The 20,737-nt window shown below is 40.7% G+C and overlaps 1 protein-coding gene across 1 annotated transcript in view; it reads left to right on the top strand.

The window, feature by feature from the left end:
• The window catches only part of LOC112252597 (polypeptide N-acetylgalactosaminyltransferase 18), a 99,521-nt gene that overhangs the window by 37,748 nt on the left and 41,036 nt on the right, over positions 1–20,737 (top strand). Inside the window, exons 7-9 of the mRNA XM_024423962.2 lie at positions 2,524–2,709; positions 2,881–3,018; positions 4,179–4,274. Of these exons, the coding sequence (XP_024279730.1) occupies positions 2,524–2,709; positions 2,881–3,018; positions 4,179–4,274 (420 nt within the window). The remainder of the gene's footprint in view (positions 1–2,523; positions 2,710–2,880; positions 3,019–4,178; positions 4,275–20,737) is intronic.

The raw sequence follows: 20,737 nt of genomic DNA on the forward strand, positions 1-20,737 counted from the left end.
AGCTCCTGATCAGATTGTGTGTTTTAGTTTGACAATGAACGTCAGGGAAAAACCAGTCAGCACTCATAACTGATATATTTCTAGTCTCAGCCACTATTCGTCATACCTTCTACAGCCAGGTGTAATGTTGTCTGCAGATAGTTGTCTCCAGTCCAAAATTGTAGGCATGTGCCCCATTTATAATCCCCATAAGAAGGATTTCTCTGAGAGAAGAAAAGGGGCAGTTCTTGAGGGCTCTACTCAGCAAGAGTACAGTGGGTGATGAAATAAACATACAAACACACGAAGGCTGATATTACACAGTATACAGTGAGGGGGGAAAAGTATTTGATCCCCTGCTGATTTTGTACTTTTGCCCACTGACAAAAAAATGATCCGTCTATAATTTTAATGGTAGGTTTATTTGAACAGTGCGAGCCAGAATAACAACAACAAAAAAATCCAGAAAAACGCATGTTAATGAGGGAAATAAGTATTTGACCCCCTCTCAATCAGAAAGATTTCTGGCTCCCAGGTGCACACTCTTGAAGGGAGTGCTCCTAATCTCAGCTAATCTCACCTGTCCACAGAAGCAATCAATCAATCAATCAGATTCCAAACCCTCCACCATGGCCAAGACCAAAGAGCCCTCCAAGGATGTCAGGAACAAGATTGTAGACCTACACAAGGCTGGAATGGGCTACAAGACCATCGCCAAGCAGCTTGGTGAGAAGGTGACAACAGTTGGTGCGATTATTCGCAAATGGAAGAAACACAAAAGAACTGTCAATCTCCCTCGGCCTGGGGCTCCATGCAAGATCTCACCTTGTGGAGTTGCAATAATCATGAGAACTGTGGGGAATCAGCCCAGAACTACATGGGAGGATCTTGTCAATGATCTCAAGGCAGCTGGGACCATAGTCACCAAGAAAACAATTGGTAACACACTAAGCCGTGAAGGACTGAAATCCTGCAGCGCCCGCAAGGTCCCCCTGCTCAAGAAAACACCTATACATGCCCGTCTGAAGTTTGCCAATGAACATCTGATTGATTCAGAGGACAACTGGGTGAAAGTATTGTGGTCAGATGAGACCAAAATGGAGCTCTTTGGCATCAACTCAACTCGCCGTGTTTGGAGGAGGAGGAATGCTGCCTATGACCCCAAGAACACCATCCCCACCGTCAAACATGGAGGTGGAAACATTATGCTTTGGGGGTGTTTTTCTGATAAGGGGACAGGACAACTTCACCGCATCAAATGGACGGGGCCATGTACTGTCAAATCTTGGGTGAGAACCTCCTTCCCTCAGCCAGGGCATTGAAAATGGGTCATGGATGGGTATTCCAGCATGACAATGACCCCAAACACACGGCCAAGGCAACAAAGGAGTGGCTCAAGAAGAAGCACATTAAGGTCCTGGAGTGGCCTAGCCAGTCTCCAGACCGTAATCCCATAGAAAATCTGTGGAGGGAGCTGAAGGTTCGAGTTGCCAAACGTCAGCCTCAAAACCTTAATGACTTGGAGAAGATCTGCAAAGAGGAGTGGGACAAAATCCCTCCTGAGATGTGTGCAAACCTGGTGTCCAACTACAAGAAACGTCTGACCTATGTGATTGCCAACAAGGGTTTTGCCACCAAGTACTAAGTCATGTTCTGCAGAGTGGTCAAATACTTATTTCCCTCATTAAAATGCAAATCAATTTATAACATTTTTGACATGTGTTTTTCTGATTCTTTTGTTGTTATTCTGTCTCTCACTGTTCAAATAAACCAACCATTAAAATAATAGACTGATCATTTCTTTGTCAGTGGGCAAACATACAAAATCAGCAGGGGATCAAATACTTTTGTCCCTCGCTGTACATTTGTATGCTAAATAAAAGCTCCTCATAACGCTGTATAGTAAGTCGCTTTACAAAATATGGTGATTTGTAAAAGCCATTTGGTGGCGGTTGTGCACTTAAAAGCGTTCATACTATGAGTGTGGTAGCACCACAGTTGTCTGATGATTTGAGTGAGACGTGGCAGACAGTCAATATGTCACAGGTCATTTACTGACACTAGCTAGGTTTCCATCCATTTGGCGACAAATTTCCAAGCGAATATTCTGAAGTCTGCATGAAAACAATATGTGCATTTTCTCACCCTGTGAAGTTTATCATAGCTTATTTCATCTGTAGCTTAATAAACTGCATTCTTTCCCGAGTCGTAGTGGGAGGACTACACAACATATCATCGCGTGACTCCAAGTTTACTTTGATATGGTTATTATATCAATATTTGTGCATAAAGGCATTTACATAATACATTTTAATGACACAAAAAGTTTACCGACAAATTCGCTGTTTCCATCAGGCCTGTCGTAACATATTTTTACCCGACATGTACTTGCATAAAAAGGATGGAAATCTGGATACTGACTTCCTCCTTGTACCTAACCCTATGTGTACTACTGAGCTCTGAACACTTCCAGGGCTAGAACTCAGCTTCCTACCTATTTAAAAATATATATTTTATTTGGACCATTTTTGTGTGTAACTTCAGGTATGGCAGTGTGGGGGCAGTGTGGAGGTCCTACCCTGTTCTCGGATAGCCCATATCGAGCGTGCTCACAAGCCCTACACTCAAGATCTGACTGCTCATGTGCGGCGGAATGCGCTGAGGGTGGCCGAGGTGTGGATGGACGAATACAAGAACCACGTTTACATGGCCTGGAACATTCCTCCGCAGGTAAAGACCATAGCCTCCTGAGTTATTCCTGAAAATGCGACCTGGCCAGGAAAACTCCAGGCCCGAGTCATTTCAGTCTAAATGTGTATTCCATAAATGTTCTATGTAAAAAAAAAATATATATATATATATAATAAGTTGTCATGTGGGTATCCATGTGTCTCTTTCTAGGACTCAGGGATTGACATAGGGGACCTCACGGAGAGGAAGGCTTTGAGGAACAGACTGCAGTGTAAATCTTTCAGGTGGTTCTTGGCCAACATCTACTCTGAGATGAGAACCTACAGTGACACTGTTGCTTATGGAGTGGTGAGTATGTTATATGACATTTTCATGTATTAAAGTCCCTTTTCCACTTGCGAAATCTCGAGGCATTTTGTCATTTAGAAAAAAATGTCACACGAGGACTAGTTTATCATCGGTATACTGACAATGTCAGTCATAAAACGTGATGCTATAGTGTGCATGTAGTGTGAGGCGTGCGTACTGTAAATGCTGATACAGTCTTTTGCAATATCTTAGCGAGAACATAAAACATTACTATCCTAGGAGTCCATTTCAAGCCACAGCTTGTGGACAATACCTCCACTGAAGCAAAGAAAGTTTGAAGATGCCTGAAATCAAAAAATAGGTCCGTTTTATTGAAGTATGAGTAATGACATTGTCCAAGAATAAGCTGCCCGCCCCTCTTAACGCTTTGCTTGGTTGTTTGATGAGCACATCACAACTGTGTTTGAATTGTTTGATGCCAAACCATGACACTACTGAGCATGTGTGGGAGTCAAGCTGTGCATGTGATTATGTTGGCAGCTATCAAAACAACTTGGTGAAACGCATATGAATACATATTTGACAAGGAGGTGACCACTAAATCTCACATGATTGTTTTCTGAAAAATGAACATGATAATCTGAAGTGCACTGTTGAGAATGACATTAACATAACAAGGACATTATTCCACAGTCATTTATTGAAAAATGACAGAATATAGGAAAATAAATAAGGCATAGTAGAAAAGTGCATTTGTTATTTCTTTTTGTAGCTGTAGCTCTAAACCCTGCTCCAAACTGCACATTTCTCCTGACTCTCAATTTGTGGTCAAACAGATGCTGCAGGACTATTTTTGTCGCAATTATTTAGTGGAAAAACGTATTTCTTCCCTTGTTGATGTGAGGATAATGGAAGCCAATTGTTTACACTATTGTGTTTTGTCTTTCGAGGCTAACAGTAATTAGCCTAAAGTGCTTCCATTTGTCAAACTGTTCGTCACACAAACCAGTTTTGTGCTGTATCATTCTATTGTTAAAGGACTAATTATCCATTGGCGTTTGCCAGATGGAAGAAGACCGAGCTTAACGGCTTTTCAGAAAACAGATTGTCCATTAACGAGCTTCTGCGGTCTTAATCCGTCTCAGTCCCTCTTTCCTGGTTATTGCATTATTTTCCTCCTCTCTGTCTGTCTCTTCCAGGTAAAGAACATGCTGAGGAATGACCTGTGTCTAGACCAGGGGCCTGACTCGGACAACATCCCCATCCTGTACCTCTGCCATGGGATGACACCACAGGTGAGTGCCCTCTAACCCCTCTATCTGTAAGGTCACTCCCAACTCTGTCCTGGTCCTAACGCAAACACAACAGCAATTATTCCTGGGTCTTTTCCCCACTTACAAAATAAGATTGTTGCCCTAACTATGACGCAAGCTATTCATCCATGTTTCCTTGTCCGTTGAATGTAAAAGCTCTTGGAAAAGGTGTTTCTCAATGCCTTGTCTTTTATACGACTTGTTCCTTTTACCTCTTTGGTAATGTGCTGGATTTTAACGCATCATAAACAATGAATGTCTAGCCGTCTACATAGTCACATTGCATAATTCATAATTGCAACAAGACAGTCTGGTACGGCATCTTGAGTTTTTCTGAGGACACTATGTTCCACTATTGCCGGAGAAGTCAATATAATCGACTGGTGCCTGAAATGTTAAACCATAGATGGAAATCAATCTACACGGATACTGTAGCTCTCCAAACAGCTGCACTTTCACTATTCTGTCTCGCTGTCGTTATACATTTTCATTTTTTCCCTGAGACGTACATTTGGCTCATGATAGATAACTGAATTATTATGTATAACACTTTCATGTGATTTTTTGTTGTTGTTGCTGAAACCCAAAATATGAGATTATCAATTGCGAAGGTGCTGAAGTCCAAAATGCAGTTTAGTTCTAGACAGTAACTCTACAGGAATGAATGTAGAATACAAACAGAGATGATGTTTTACATTGGGTATTCAGGCTGAATCCTGCCTCTGTACTATGATGGAGTGTTAGGGGTTAGGATAAGATACCATTGCACTCCATCAGTGTGTAAGCCTATACAAACTCTATCAGAGCATTATCTGGGTATGGATGGAGGTGAATGGTGGTGTTGTAGCGTTGACTATCATTAAAAGTGAAGACTGTTCAATTATCAAACCAATTCTCTGTGTAATTATTCCGTAATTAAACAAATCACTGAATAGTAATTAACTAGGAAGTTGGGGCACCTTGGGAAAATGTTCGAGTCTAAATTTCCCGAATAGAACTCTTCAGATATTTTATCTTATCAATTACAGTCTTCTATTAATGTATTATTACCGGGGCAGTGGTCTGTCGCAGCAGGCCGTGACCGGGAGGCCCATGGGGCGGCACACAATTGGCCCAGCGTCATCTGGGTTAGGGATGGTTTGGCCGGCAGGGATATCCTTGTCTCATCATGCACTAGCGACTCCTGTGGCGGGCCTGGGCGCAGTACACGCTGACCAGGTTGCCAGGTGTACAGTGTTTCCTCCGACACATTGGTGCGGCTGGCTTCCGGGTTGGATGTGCATTGTGTCAAGAAGCAGTGCGGCTTGGTTGGGTTGAGTTTCGGAGGACGCATGGCTCTCGACCTTCGCCGTTCCCGAGTCCGTACGGGAGTTGCAGCGATGAGACAAGACTGTAACTACTACCAATTGGATACCACAAAATTGGGATGAAAAAGGGGTAAAATAATTTAAAAAATGTATTATTACCTCATCATTCCTGAACGTCGCAAACCCTTTATCTGCAATAACCTTAGCATCAAATCATGAATCAGCGATATACAAATTGGCTTAATTATTTATTTACAAGCTAACTAATCAATCGCAGAATTACATAAACACACACACAATAGGTTATACATTGGTTACTAACATGACACAAATTCAAGTTCCTCGTGGACGAAATCGATATGACGGCTTGGTAGAAAAAGGAAAGGGGTGGGGACAGCTCAAGAGCGGGGTAACTCAGTGGGCCCACTGTAATACAGTTGATAGCTACACAATGCTAATACTTTTAACATGAACAGCCACGTATTCGAAAATAAATAGCAATTTACATATGTTTACATATTTACACTTGTAAATATCTTTAATTTGTAGATTATTTCACCATTTCAGCGTGGGGATGATCTCCACTTTTTCTGGTCATATCCTTTGGTAGAGTTGCCAACCATTTCTGTTCTCTAGAGTAGAATCACTTCACACACCAGCGTCACCCAGCACAGTGGTTAGAGCGTTGGGTCAGTAACCGAAAGGTTGCTGGATCGAATCCCCGAGCTGACAAGTTAAAAATCTGTCATTCTGCCCCTGAACAAGGCAGTTAACCCATTGTTCCCCGGTAGGCTGTCATTGAAGGTAAGAATTTGTTCTTGACTGACTTGCCTAGTTAAATAAAGGTACAAATATTTATAATGTTTTGGTCTCCAGAGAGTAGTAGCCATTTCAACATGGGGACCGGTCCCGGCGTTAACTTAACTAAATGTACATTTTGTCACACTTCCTTTTATTTTGGAGTAGAAAAGGGGGCGTTCCATGACACCGATGTAAATGTCTGTGGTCACTGACTAGTTATAACTTTATATGAAAACCCAAACTCTCATTTAGAAGGCTAACATCACATTTCATCTTTTCAATAGTATTCCTTTACTCAATCATTTATTTTATACAACATTCAGATGCAATCCCCATAATTGAGAAGTGTATACAAAGAAAGGAACAGTAATGTGTGTCTCCTGTCCTTCATGAGGTCACCAAATGAAACAAACTCAACATGATTGTCCCTTAAGTGTCCACGGACTACTCCAACTGCTTGGAATACAGAAATACTGTTCAATTATTCAACCTTTTTGATGTCCAAGTGTCTCTCTGTGTTCCACAGTTACATTCCAATCTTCATTACTACTGAGCCCAGAGGCAGTGTATTTTACGACCGCCATAAAGCGGGAGAGAGAGAGAGAGGGCACTGTAGAGCGGACCCACTGCAACCTGATCCTTCAGATCTTCACAGGAGAGTTATGACAGTGGTGAATGTCATTGACCATGAACCAGCAACCAATCAGAGTGATGGCTTGTCTACTATGGAGGAGGTAGAAAAGTATTTCCTGTGGGAACGGATGGTCTGCCATGCCACTAGGAAATGTCTCGCCTCCAGTAGCGATGTGTGGGTAAAATCTCTGGGGAAGCCAAGCCAGAAAAAAAGCCATATTACAACCTATGTGTTGTGAAAATTGCGTTGTTTGCTCTGTAACCTTTTAGGCCTATATCATGGTGGCAAAGCATATGAACTAAGGCCCATACAATAAGATGACAGTGGCAGAATAAATTCAACCACACCTTTTGTTTCATCACAAAGCCAGAGGGCAACCTGTGTTCAGTGAAGTCCACAAAGCAATGAGCTTTTAACAAAGTTACTTGACCTTCAGCATGGTCAAGCAAGTTAATGTTACCCCCTGAAATACAACCTTTTGATTTTGTTCATTTTAAGACTTATTGTTTGGAACAACGTACTCTACATGTACATCCCATTTCCAGAATGGGCTCTGTGCTAATTCTGAAGTTATGAAACATTTTATTAGCACTACCAACACAGTGAATGGTCAATATATTCAAAGTGAAGTCTCTCTGCTGGTGATTTGCTGAATGTGCAATCATAAAGGAGGCTTGTGATTTGGTTAATTACCTATTATGTAAATCTATGTATAAAATGGGTTATATCAATAAAAGTACCAGAGCTCCCCCAGGAAATGTGATGTTTGAAGGGTATATTGTTCCAAATATAATTTCTTTAAGTAAGAAATATCAAAAAGGGTCATTTTATAATATTTTTTATTGAATAAATGAATGTCAACGTTTTTTCAGAATCTAGACATAATACATATTTGAGAGAACATTATAAGGAGTATATTGATACCAAGATGTTGTCTGTATAATGCACGGTTCACAGATCATAGGGTCTTATAGGAGGCATGTATACTGTAGGTATAAAAAATACCTAAAATGGCCGCTTAAAAAAAAAAATCGAATGTATGGTTTGTGATGCAAATGTAAAAAGCATGTCTAACATGTCTAACACCCAATTAAGTTTCTATGTGTAAATTGCTAAAACAACAATCTGAGATACCAAAAATATTTTTCGCTCCAGTTGGCATGGAATCGCCCCATTAGAACTGGTGTTACCTAGGAGACCAGACTAGACTGTGTGGAGATATGGAGAAAATCCCAATTGGCACTGCACTGGGTGGGAGAAACCTTTTAGGGATCCATATTTCTTATCAAAGGATCTTATCAAAGAGCACTCTACAGGTTACTGCAGAGAGTGAAAGGGAGACCGAACTACAGAAAAAACACTGAAAGAAATGTGTAATTCTGCCTTGACTGGTTTGATCTATACTGTAGTACTACCAAAGGTGGTATCAAGGCACAAGGCGAGACCCAAATGCAGACACAGGAGGCAGATGGTTGGAGTCTTACAATGTTTATTAATCCAAAGGGGTGGTTGTTTTCAGTCGTCTGTTACACACTTGTTGAAAGTTACGTTGGCATCTTTGCTAATTAACTTTAGATGCATTGATATGATATATCTGTGTGAAATTAGTTTCATAATGAAGGATTGAGAGTTGGCTCGGATAATTGACAGCACCATCTCTTTCTTTCCTAGCATATGAACAGAAAAGTGACTCAGGAGGAGAAAGATATATACATATTTGCAGTGAAGTCCTTGCTGAGTTAATTGAAGAGGGATTAGTACATGTTGGCTGTGTAATGTACAAATCCTGACAGTTACTGGAGCGCTACAAACACATGTTTTGTTCTTCTATACTTGTGGGGACCTAAAATTGGTTTCTACTCAAAATCATTTTTTCCTTTACCTTAACCTGAACCATACTTTAGGGTTTTGGCAATTAGACCCTTTGATCTACTTTCCCAGAGTCAGATGAACTCGTGGATACAATTTTTATGTCTCTGTGTCCAGTATGAAGGAAGTTAGTTTTGCCAGCCAGTACTAACTAGCGTTAGCATAATGACTTCCAGTCATTGCGCTTACACTAGTTAGCAATTGCGCTAGCAACTTCCTTCAAACTGCACGCAGAGACATAAAAATGGTATCCACGAGTTCATCTGACTCTGGGGAAGTAGATTTCCAAAATCCCTTTAACCCAAACCCTAAACCTAACTCCTAACCATAAACCCAACCCCTAAGTTTAAAATAGCCTTTGTCATTATTGGGATGTGGTAAATGTTCCCATGAGGGAGAATTTTACTTGTTTTACCACCCTTATGGGACGTTTGGGGGATTTTCGGTCCCCACAAGAATATAAGAACCAACACGCACACAATTCTTGACATTTAACCTAATGAAGCATCATATGTACAGTAGCTCAGTAATAGAAAGCAGGAGCTCCTGTGCCATCAACTTCAGCCTGCTGAAAAACAAAGAGGAACATTAATAAAGAGCTCTCTGCTAACACAAGGGCCTTTTGTTCTAGCCCATCGCTCTGAATTACTTTCCGTCTGTCTGTTATTCCAGAATTGTTACATTTAACAGAAACGTTCCATCGGGATTGAGTCTCTTCTCGCAATGAATACACAATGAGATTTTTATATGTTAGGGATTGACATGCTCCCTTTCTCGTACAGAGAGGCCTTTGTTCCACATGGCTCAGTGTAAAAAATGTAGAAGTTATTTTCGATGAATCTTAAAGCGACTGAAATGCTGTGTTATCGGTAACAATATGAGTGTAGGCCAGAATAAGTGTATTGAAATATTAAAGATAATGGATATCCTATATGCTTCTGTAATAGAGTCGTCTCCGCAATATTGAGCAGTGCATTGGGACAATATATTCAGAGCCCTTCACTTTTTTCAAAAATGTTTGTTACAGCCTTTATTCTAAAATGGATTACTTTTTTTTAATCCTCATCACTCTACACACAATACCCCATCATGACAAAGTGAAAAGGGGAAGAAAAATCTCTAATTTGGACTCATCAGACCAAAGGACAGATTTCCGGTCTTATGTCCATTGCTCGTGTTTCTTGGCACAAGCAAGTCTCTTCTTATTGGTGTCCTTTAGTAGTGGTTTCTTTGCAGCAATTCGACCATGAAGGCCTGATTCACGCAGTCTCCTCTGAACAGTTGATGTTGAGATTTGTCTGTTAATTAATTGAACTCTCTGAAGCATTTATTTGGGCGGCAATTTCTGAGGCTGGTAACTAATGAACTTATCCTCTTCAGCAGAGGTAACTCAGTCTTCCTTTCCTGTGGCGGTTCTCATGAGAGCCAGTTATATCATAGAGCTTGATGTTTTTTTGCGACTGCACTTGAAGAAACTTTCAAAGTTCTTGAAATGTTCTGTATTGACTGACATTCATGCCAAAGGAATGATGGACTGTTGTTTCTCTTTGCTTATTTGAGCTGTTCTTGCCATAATATGGACTTGGTCTTTAATAGCCCTATCTTCTGTATACCACTCCTACCTTGTCACAACACAACTGATTGGCTCAAGTGCATTAAAAAGGAAAGAAATTCCACAAATGACCTATATTTTCTATAAACAAGGCACACCTGCTAATTGAAATGTGTTCCAGGTGACTACCTCATGAAACTGGTTGAGAGAATGCCAAGAATTGGCAAAGTTGTCATCAAGGCAAAGGGTGGCTACTTTCAAGAATCTCAAATAAATAAAATGTTTAAACTTTTTTGGTTACTACATGATTCCATATGTGTTATTTCATAGTATTGATGTCTTCACCAAAATTATACAATGTAAAAAAATAGTAAAAATAAATAAAAACCCTGGAATGAGTAGGTGTCCAAACTTTTGACTTGTACAGTATGTCAACCATCTGAATGAAAAACAGTCCGTCTTTGGAGACAGAGAAAATATTTATTTAAGCAGCCCTTATACTTTAGAAAAACATCACTTTAAAGCAATGAAGACAATGATTTATGTTTTCGTCTGACTTTGGAATATAAATCTGAGTTATTTTACATATAAACAAACTATTCTTCCAGAACGACTTCACACGTATTCAAAAAGCAAATAATTGATCACAACTGGGATCAAAATATGAACTTTCGTATTGAAAAATGTCATCAATCCTCTTTTTTTCCCCCAGAGCTAATAAATTGTATCCCCAAGCAGTTTTCATTGAACTTGTTTTCTGCTCAGAAGGAGATGGTGCATCAACTAAGTAAAATGTGTGAAAATAACACCCTTTTTCAGTATTCTGAGGTATTGTGAAAGGGGAATGTGAAATTAAGACATGAAAATGGTTGTCATTTCATTAAGTCAAGCTTGTTTCAAAGACAACTCCATTGAGGCCCATTAAGACAGGGTGCAATCTTATCAACAACAGATTAACATAATCACATGGTCCCTGAACCTTGCATCGAGATATGGAGTTACTGTATCTCTCCCTAGAAAAATCCATTGAAACCAGTGAATGTTTACAGCACAAATATCTTACAATCATGGGATGCAGCTGTACATAATATTCACATTATTGTGAAAAACAAGATGCAGAGCTTGATCTCATTTATGGCACACAGAGTTTAGTTGAAAGGAGAGAAAAATATGCACATCCAACTAAATGCACAGCAAGAGGACTTTTGATATCGTTATAATAATCAAATAAATGCTTTTTTTTTATCACCCAGAGACTGACAAAGAGATATCAAAGGCAAAATATCCTGCAACACCACAAATGTAATTTATTTGATCTGGTGTCCATGCAGATTGTCGTATGTGGGGAAAGACGCATAGAGTGCTTAAAACATGAACCACGGAACACAGGAGTTGCATTAGACATAATGATATCAAAAGTCCTCTTGCGCTGCATTTTTTCCAGGCAAAGCACAACTTGTCCTTTCTCCCCTATCTGGGCATTGAACATGTGAAAATGCCATGTAGGGGGGGATAATGACAATTTCCTCCTTAGACGAGTCCTTTTGGATACATTTCCTCAACACTGTCTTCAAGAGGTCTAAATGAGGAACTAGACGTAAAATATTTTCTATAAAATGTGTTCTGCTCATAGGGTGTGCTGTTCTCTCATTTTCCCTGTATATCATATTGTTTACAAAATGATTGACATTTATTTTACCTATCTATATTAGCCTACTTTACATGGATAAAAAAGTATGATCCAACTCGGATCGAAAGGAATCTGATTTAAATCACCATGGGAGCATACCAGAGTTGCAGACACAGAATTTAGTTACCATGATGACTTTCCATTCTCTCTCATCACCTGTATGCTTAGTGCTATCCGGAATACTTGATGTCCCTACCCTAAACCCTAACCTTAACCCCTTACCTTAATCCTTACCTAACCATAACCCCCTTAACCGTTTGAAATGTCAACTTCTATGGGGTGATGTCAGAGTTAGGAGATCTCAATGAATCTATTTAGACTTCCTCTCCTGTATGACTTCTGTATGAGTGATGTGGGGTGTCTGTGTTTGGACTCAGATATGTGTGGGTGTGGGATGATGTTTAAGGCATGTGTTACAAGATGGGTCAGTGTTAATGCGTGTGTGTATGCCACAAAAATATAAATGCAACATGTAAACACTTACTGAAAAAACAGGCTTCTGACAAACAGTTGTGGCAAGCCTTTGACCAATTTGCCTCAAATTTGCGACAAGCTCATATTTTCACATGCAAATTAGTTTTGTGGCAAATGGTTGCTGTAACTTGTGAACTTCTGGCAAACAATTCTGGGAAACTTGTGGCGAACATTCTGTTTGTTGTAAACTCAGTATGAATATGCAAATTAGATCACATTTTTGGTTACATTCCAATGTTTAACACAAGGTATCTACAGTGCATTCGGAAAGTATTCAGACCACATTACTTTTTCCACATTTCGTTACGTTACAGCCTTATTGTAAAATAGATTTTTCAAATCTAAAGTAAAAGCAAAAACAGATTTTTAGAAATTCTTTAAAATGGATTAAAAAAATCAAAACTTAAACCATATTTACAGAAGTTTTCAGACCCTTTACTCAGTAATTTGTTGAAGCATCTTTGGCGGCAACTACAGCCTCAAGTCTTCTTGGGTATTATGATGCTACAAGCTTGGCACACCTGTATTTGTGGAGTTTCTCAAATTCTTCTCTGCAGATCCTCTCAAGCTCTGTCAAGTTGGATGGGGAGCATCACTGCACAGCTATTTTCAGGTCTCTCCAGAGATGCTCGATCTGGTTCAAGTCCGGGCTCTGGCTGGGCCACTCAAGGACATTCAGAGACTTGTCCCGAAGCCACTTCTGCGTTGTCTTGGCTGTGTGCTTAGTGTAATTGTCCTGTTGGAAGGTGAACCTTCACTCCAGTCTGAGGTCCTGAGTGCTCTGGAGCAGGTTTTCATCAAGGATCTCTCTGTACTTTGCTCCGTTCATCTTTCCCTCGATCCTGACTAGTCTAAACATCTCCACAACATAATGCTGCCACCACCATGCTTCACCGTAGGGATGGTGCTAAGTTTCCTCCAGATGTGATGCTTGGAATTCAGGCCAAAGGTCAGAGTGAACATCAGGTTCTTGGTCACCTCCCTGACCAAGGCTCTTCTCCCCCGATTGCTCAGTTTGGCTGGGCGGCCAGCTCCAGAAAGAGTGTTGGTGGTTCCAAACAAATTCTATTTAATTATGATGGAGGCCACTGTGTTCTTGGGGATCTTCAATGCTGCAGACATTTTTTTTGGTACCCTTCCCCAGATTTGTATCTCGACACAGTCCTGTCTCGGTGCTTTACGGACACTTCCTTCAACCTCATGGATTTTGCTCTGACATGCACTGCCAACTGTGGGACTTTATATAGACAGGTGCGTGCCTTTCCAAATCATGTCCAATCAATTGAATTTACCACACGTGGACTCCAATCTGGTTGTAGAAACATCTCAAGGATGATCAATGGAAACAGGATACACCTGAGCTCAATTTCGAGTCTCATAGGAAAGGGTCTGAATACTTATGTAAGTAAGGTATATAAAAAAAATGTTTTTTTTTACCTTTGTAAAGATTTATTTAAAAAAAAAAACAGTTTTTGCTTTGTCATTCTGGGATATTGTGTGTAGATTGAGGGGAAAAAATATATTTAATATATTTAATATATTTAATTTAGAAGAAGGCTGTAACAAAATGTGGAAAAAGTAAAGGGGTCTGAACACTTTCCGAATGCACTGTAAATAAGCCAAATAATGACTTAATATGAACTTACTTCACAGAGAAAAAAAATAAACATAGTAAATGTAATAAATATACTAAACAACATCTATTCAATGTCTCAAATAAATCCAATACAACTTGAAATAATCCGCGTGGTAATGAAGAAAATAGCAAAGACTGAATATTTTTTTACATGGAAGAAATGTGAACAATATGGGGATGTTGACCTTAGGTAGTTGTCCCTTTAAAACAGCCTAATTATTTATGAGCCAAGTGATAACTGAGCAATAGATTAAGAATGGAAGTTTTAAAAGATAATTAACAACATTTGAATACTTAAAACAACAAAAACGAAATCAAACCCAGTCCAGAACTATTGCCTTTTGAGTGAACTTTGGAGATGGCTGCCCTGGAACTATCAGAAAACAAAATTAGGATACTGAAAACAATCGGTGAAAACAATTTCTATTTTGGCATCTTAAAAGGTAGAAATTCAGTTATGCCTAATATGGCAATTCATATTTGACTACCCAGTGCTGGGTCAATATTGGGCTAACACAGCATTGGGTTAATTCAACACAGCGGGTTTGGGTAGTGCTTCTAACCCAGTCCCTTGGGTTGAGCGCTTAACCCAGTTTTTGGGTAAATTAGTCTATATTGCTGGGTTGTGACAAACCCAGCACATTGGGTTGGGGGATTGACCCAGCAGCTGGGTAATTTATGTAATCCTAATTTCAATTTTTCTTTAATATTTTTGCTTACTCTACCATCCCACCCCCTCACAATCAATATACAATGTTGAATTTCAAATAATGAATTTCTATTGCCTGCATTTCAGAACATACATTGAAACAAAGCCCTAATGTCTATTTATTACACTGAACAAAAATATAAACGCAACATGCAACAATTTCAAAGATTTTACTGAATTACAGTTCATATAAGGAAATCAGTCAATTGTCAAATTCATTAGGGCTTAATCGATGGATTTCGCATGACTGGGAATAAAGACATCCATCTGTTGGTCACAGATACCTTTTAAAAAAAGGTAAGGGCGTGGATCGGAAAACCAGTCAGTATCTGGTGTGACCACCTCAGGATCTCGTCACGGTACTGTATCTCTGTGCATTCAAATTGCCATTGATAAAATGCAATTGTGTTCATTGTCCGTAGCTTATGCCTGCCCATACCGTAACCCCACCGCCACCATGGGACACTTCACAACATTGACATCAGCAAACCGCTCGTCCACACGACACCATATACGCTGTCTGCCATTTGCCGGTACTGTTGAAACCGGAATTAATCTGTGAATTGTACACTTCTCCAGCGTGCCATTAAGGTCAGAATTTGCCCACTGAAGTCAGTTACGACACCGAACTGCAGTCAGGCCAAGACCTTGGTGAGAACGACGAGCACGCAGGTGAACTTCCCTGAGATGGTTTCTGACAGTTTGTGCAGAAATTATTTGGTTGTGCAAACCCACAGTTTCATCAGCTGTCCGGGTGGCTGTTCTCCGACCATCCCGCAGTTGAAAAAGCCAGATGTGGAGGTCCTGGGTTGGCTTGGTTACACGTGGTCTGCGTTTGGGAGGCCAGTTGGACGTACTGACAAATTCTCTAAAACAAAGATTGGAGTTGACTTATGGTAGAGAAATTAACATTCAATTATCTGACAACAGCTCTGGTGGACATTCCTGCAGTCAGCATGCCAATTGCACACTTCCTCAAAACTTGAGACATCTCTAGCATTGTGTTGTGTGACACAACTACACATTTTAGAGTAGCCTTTTATTGTCACCAGCACAAGGTGCACCTGTGTAATGATCATGCTGTTTATTTAGATTCTTAATATGCCACACCTGTGAGGTGGAAGGATTATCTTGGCAAAGGTGAAATGCTTACTAACAGGGATGTAAACAAATAAGCTTTTTGTGCATATGGAACATTTCTGGGATCTTTTATTTCAACTCATGAAACATGGGACCAATACTTTACATGTTGCGTTTCATTTTTTTGTTCAGTATATTTCACAAGATAATATTTCATAAGCTAGGAATGCTTATTAGAATAGATTCATATTCTCTAAGGTCCAAACATCAGACTAATGCCTCAGTTGAACTTGGTGTGCACACACAGATTGCAATCGGAGAAAAACAAAGCATGCGTTTGTGTGTGACATTGTCTGTCTTAAGTGGTATTAACACAGATCTGTCTGATAGCTCTGATGCCAGAGCTAATCAATAGATAATCACATTCTTTGGCACACTTCGGACATCTTAGGTGACAGCTCACACACACACACACACACACACACACACCCACACACACACCATGCTGTTTTGCCATACAGTAATGGTCTACATTTGGATAGAGTTAAAACATTGTTACACAGAACAAGTGTAAAATATTACATTTGAATGTCACTCCACTAAGGACATGGACTAATGACTCATGACTTAATAAGTGTATTTCGTTCATAAAGCACTTTTCACAATCTCCAAAATCTACCATTTGTATTAAAAGTAAATTGGTGTGGAAGAATGAAAGCATACCAGAATGCTCTTCAGTAATTGAACGAAAGGAAAACGAGCCACAATCCGTACAATAGGCAAAAAGCAGGAACAAAGGCATAGAAAAGTCCAATCAAACACATAATAGGACACATCCAGTGCCCCAAGCAGTGTATCTTGCTCCAATGCCAGTCCACTAATGACTGCAAACACCTGTGAGCAGTTCCCAAGAGCCAACACAAATGGGTAGGGTCTGGTCACCTCCACCTTAGTGAAATCATGTGATTTTTTTTTTAGAATATAAGGACTTGTGCAAACCATCGAGGCACACTGACAATGCCACCACACACAATTAATTTAGTATATTTTACTAAATTAAGTATATCCCTTAATTGACCGCCACGTCTTTGGCACCCGGGCAGCAGTAGCTGTTGTTGGGGGTTAACTGCCTTGCTCAAGGGCAGAATGGCAGATTTGTCCAACTTGCTAGCTCGGGGATTCAAACCAGCAACCTATCCGTTACTGGCCCAACGCTCTTGACCGCTAGGCTTAACTGCTAGGGGAGAGATTTTAAGGGAAAGTTTCACCCACATTTCTAAATTAAATACTTTGAGGGAAGGGTTGATAAGCCAGATTAAATACACTGCTCAAAAAAATAAAGGGAACACTTAAACAACACAATGTAACTCCAAGTCAATCACACTTCTGTGAAATCAAACTGTCCACTTAGGAAGCAACACTGATTGACAATACATTTCACATGCTGTTGTGCAAATGGGTAGACACCAGGTGGAAATTATAGGCAATTAGCAAGACACCCCCAACAAAGGAGTGGTTCTGCAGGTGGTGACCACAGACCACTTCTCAGTTCCTATGCTTTTTTGGCTGATGTTTTGGTCACTTTTGAATGCTGGCGGTGCTTTCACTCTAGTCGTAGCATGAGACGGAGTCTACAACCAACACAAGTGGCTCAGGTAGTGCAGCTCATCCAGGATGGCACATCAATGCGAGCTGTGGCAAGAAGGTTTGCTGTGTCTGTCAGCGTAGTGTCCAGAGCATGGAGGCGCTACCAGGAGACAGGCCAGTACATCAGGAGACGTGGAGGAGGCCATAGGAGAGCAACAACCCAGCAGCAGGACCGCTACCTCTGCCTTTGTACAAGGAGGAGCAGGAGGAGCACTGCCAGAGCCCTGCAAAATGACCTCCAGCAGGCCACAAATGTGCATGTGTCTGCTCAAACGGTCAGAAACAGACTCCATGAGGGTGGTATGAGGGCCCGACGTCCACAGGTGGGGGTTGTGCTTACAGCCCAACACCGTGCAGGACGTTTGGCTTTTGCCAGAGAACCTCCAAGATTGGCAAATTCGCCACTGGTGCCCTGTGCTCTTCACAGATGAAAGCAGGTTCACACTGAGCACATGTGACAGACGTGACAGAGTCTGGAGATGCCGTGGAGAACGTTCTGCTGCCTGCAACATCCTCCAGCATGACCGGTTTGGCAGTGGGTCAGTCATAGTGTGGGGTGGCATTTTTTGGGGGGGCCGCACAGCCCTCCATGTGCTCGCCAGAGGTAGCCTGACTGCCATTAGGTACCGAGATGAGATCCTCAAAACCCTTGTAAGACCATATGCTGGTGCGGTTGGCCCTGGGTTCCTCCTAATGCAAGACAATGCTAGACCTCATGTGGCTGGAGTGTGTCAGCAGTTCCTGCAAGAGAAAGGCATTGATGCTATGGACTGGCCCGCCCGTTCCCCAGATCAGAATCCAATTGAGCACATCTGGGACATCATGTCTCACTCCATCCACCAACGCCACGTTGCACCACAGACTGTCCAGGAGTTGGCGGATGCTTTAGTCCAGGTCTGGGAGGAGATCCCTCAAGAGACCATCCGCCACCTCATCAGGAGCATGCCCAGGTGTTGTAGGGAGGTAATACAGGCACATGGAGGCCACACACACTACTGAGCCTAATTTTGAATTGTTTTAAGGACATTACATCAAAGTTGGATCAGCCTGTAGTGTGGTTTTCCGCTTTAATTTTGAGTGTGACTCCAAATCCAGACCTCCATGGGTTGATAAATTTGATTTCCATTGAACATTTTGTGATTTTGTCAGCACATTCAACTATGTAAAGAAAAAAGTATTTAATGAGAATATTTCATTCAGTCAGATCTAGGATGTGTTATTTTAGTGTTCCCTTTATTTTTTTGAGCAGTGTAGTTGTACAAAGGCAAGGGAGTGAGGAAAGCGCATAATAGAGGCGTTAGTAGTTTCGAGGTTAGAAAGGCAGGCTGATATTCGAACCCCCAAGCTACCTGCAGGGAAATTGGCCTAGAGTGATCCGTCAGGAAAAAGGTTTACCAGCTACAATATCTCTGGATACCATCTACTGCCGTTGTGCCTTTTAAGCAAGGCTCTTTGTCCCTAAGTGCCCATTGAGCTGCTCGTAGCCTGTAATATGTGTGTATTGTGTGTCAGGTTGGTCACTGTGACAGAATGTCTGTGAAATTACCAATAAAGCAAGTATGGTGAAATGAATGCCAGACAATCTATGGTAGCTGTGCATGTACTGTAACTAGTCCCAAAGTGGCTGGATGGTTGTTAAGAGGCTCTGGTGAAGTTTAATGTTTAATGTTTCCATTAAGGCTGTACTATTGGTTATCAATGACAATGTGGAAGACTGTTTTTTTTACAGGGTCAATGAAAATCAGTGTTTCTTTCCTTCCCAAAGCTGTGTCCCCAATCTCAAAAATACATTTCTCACTTTTACTTACTTTGGAATCAAAGAGGCCAGGTTCCACTCATTCAGTTAATTTTTACATTGTTGTCCATTCATTGGCCTTGACCTCTGAATTTAAGTACAGAAATATTAGAAACATAGCTAGCTAGCTCAACTAAAATTTAAGGTAAACGCTAACGTTAGCTAGCTAATAGAATTTGCATCCATCTTCCTCAACTTCACAAGTTCGACTAATACTCCCACTGTCAGAAACCATTGAAAACCAGTACAGTAACACTAGCTAAATCAATCAATCACCATGCAAGCATGAGACAAGCCAGCATATAGCTTGGTTAAATTAACCCAGATCAAGAATATGTCAAATCTAACCATGTTAACTTCGCTAGCTAGCCAGCTAACATGTGAAACAATGTCCGAGACAGTCCAGAAGAAGTGTCAGCCATTTTCTGTGCTAATAGCTATCTAGGTAACGCTACCTACCTGATTATGATAGGACAACCTATAACCTGAATTACCATCAAATGTATAATTCGTAACATTTTGTTACATACCGTTTTCAAGGATTTCATTCAGCCAAAACACGAAATAACAATTGCCGGTTTCCACTCGTCAGTCACTGAATCGCATTAGAACTAGAATACTTGCAAGTATTCTGTGGACTTCATGCACTTGTGGCAGGAGAATTAACCCACTGGCTGGGTCAAATATCCATTGCCCAACCTTAATTACCCAGCACCAACAACCCAAACTTGATGTAGTTACAGAAAACAACACAACTATTGACCCAATGCCTGCAATCCAGCAATTGGGTCATCCAAACAACCCAACGTACATCTCAAAGCCATGCATGCAAGAAGCCCTGACCTGTCTGGTGCACATATACAGTGCCTTGCGAAAGTATTCGGCCTCCTTGAACTTTGCGACCTTTTGCCACATTTCAGGCTTCAAACATAAAGATATAAAACTGTATTTTTTTTGTGAAGAATCAACAAGTGGGACACAATCATGAAGTGGAACGACATTTATTGGATATTTCAAACTTTTTTAACAAATCAAAAACTGAAAAATTGGGCGTGCAAAATTATTCAGCCCCTTTACTTTCAGTGCAGCAAACTCTCTCCAGAAGTTCAGTGAGGATCTCTGAATGATCCAATGTTGACCTAAATGACTAATGATGATAAATACAATCCACCTGTGTGTAATCAAGTCTCCGTATAAATGCACCTGCACTGTGATAGTCTCAGAGGTCCGTTAAAAGCGCAGAGAGCATCA

Source organism: Oncorhynchus tshawytscha, linkage group LG06 (assembly GCF_018296145.1).
Source record: "Oncorhynchus tshawytscha isolate Ot180627B linkage group LG06, Otsh_v2.0, whole genome shotgun sequence".
Classification (NCBI taxonomy): domain Eukaryota; kingdom Metazoa; phylum Chordata; class Actinopteri; order Salmoniformes; family Salmonidae; genus Oncorhynchus; species Oncorhynchus tshawytscha.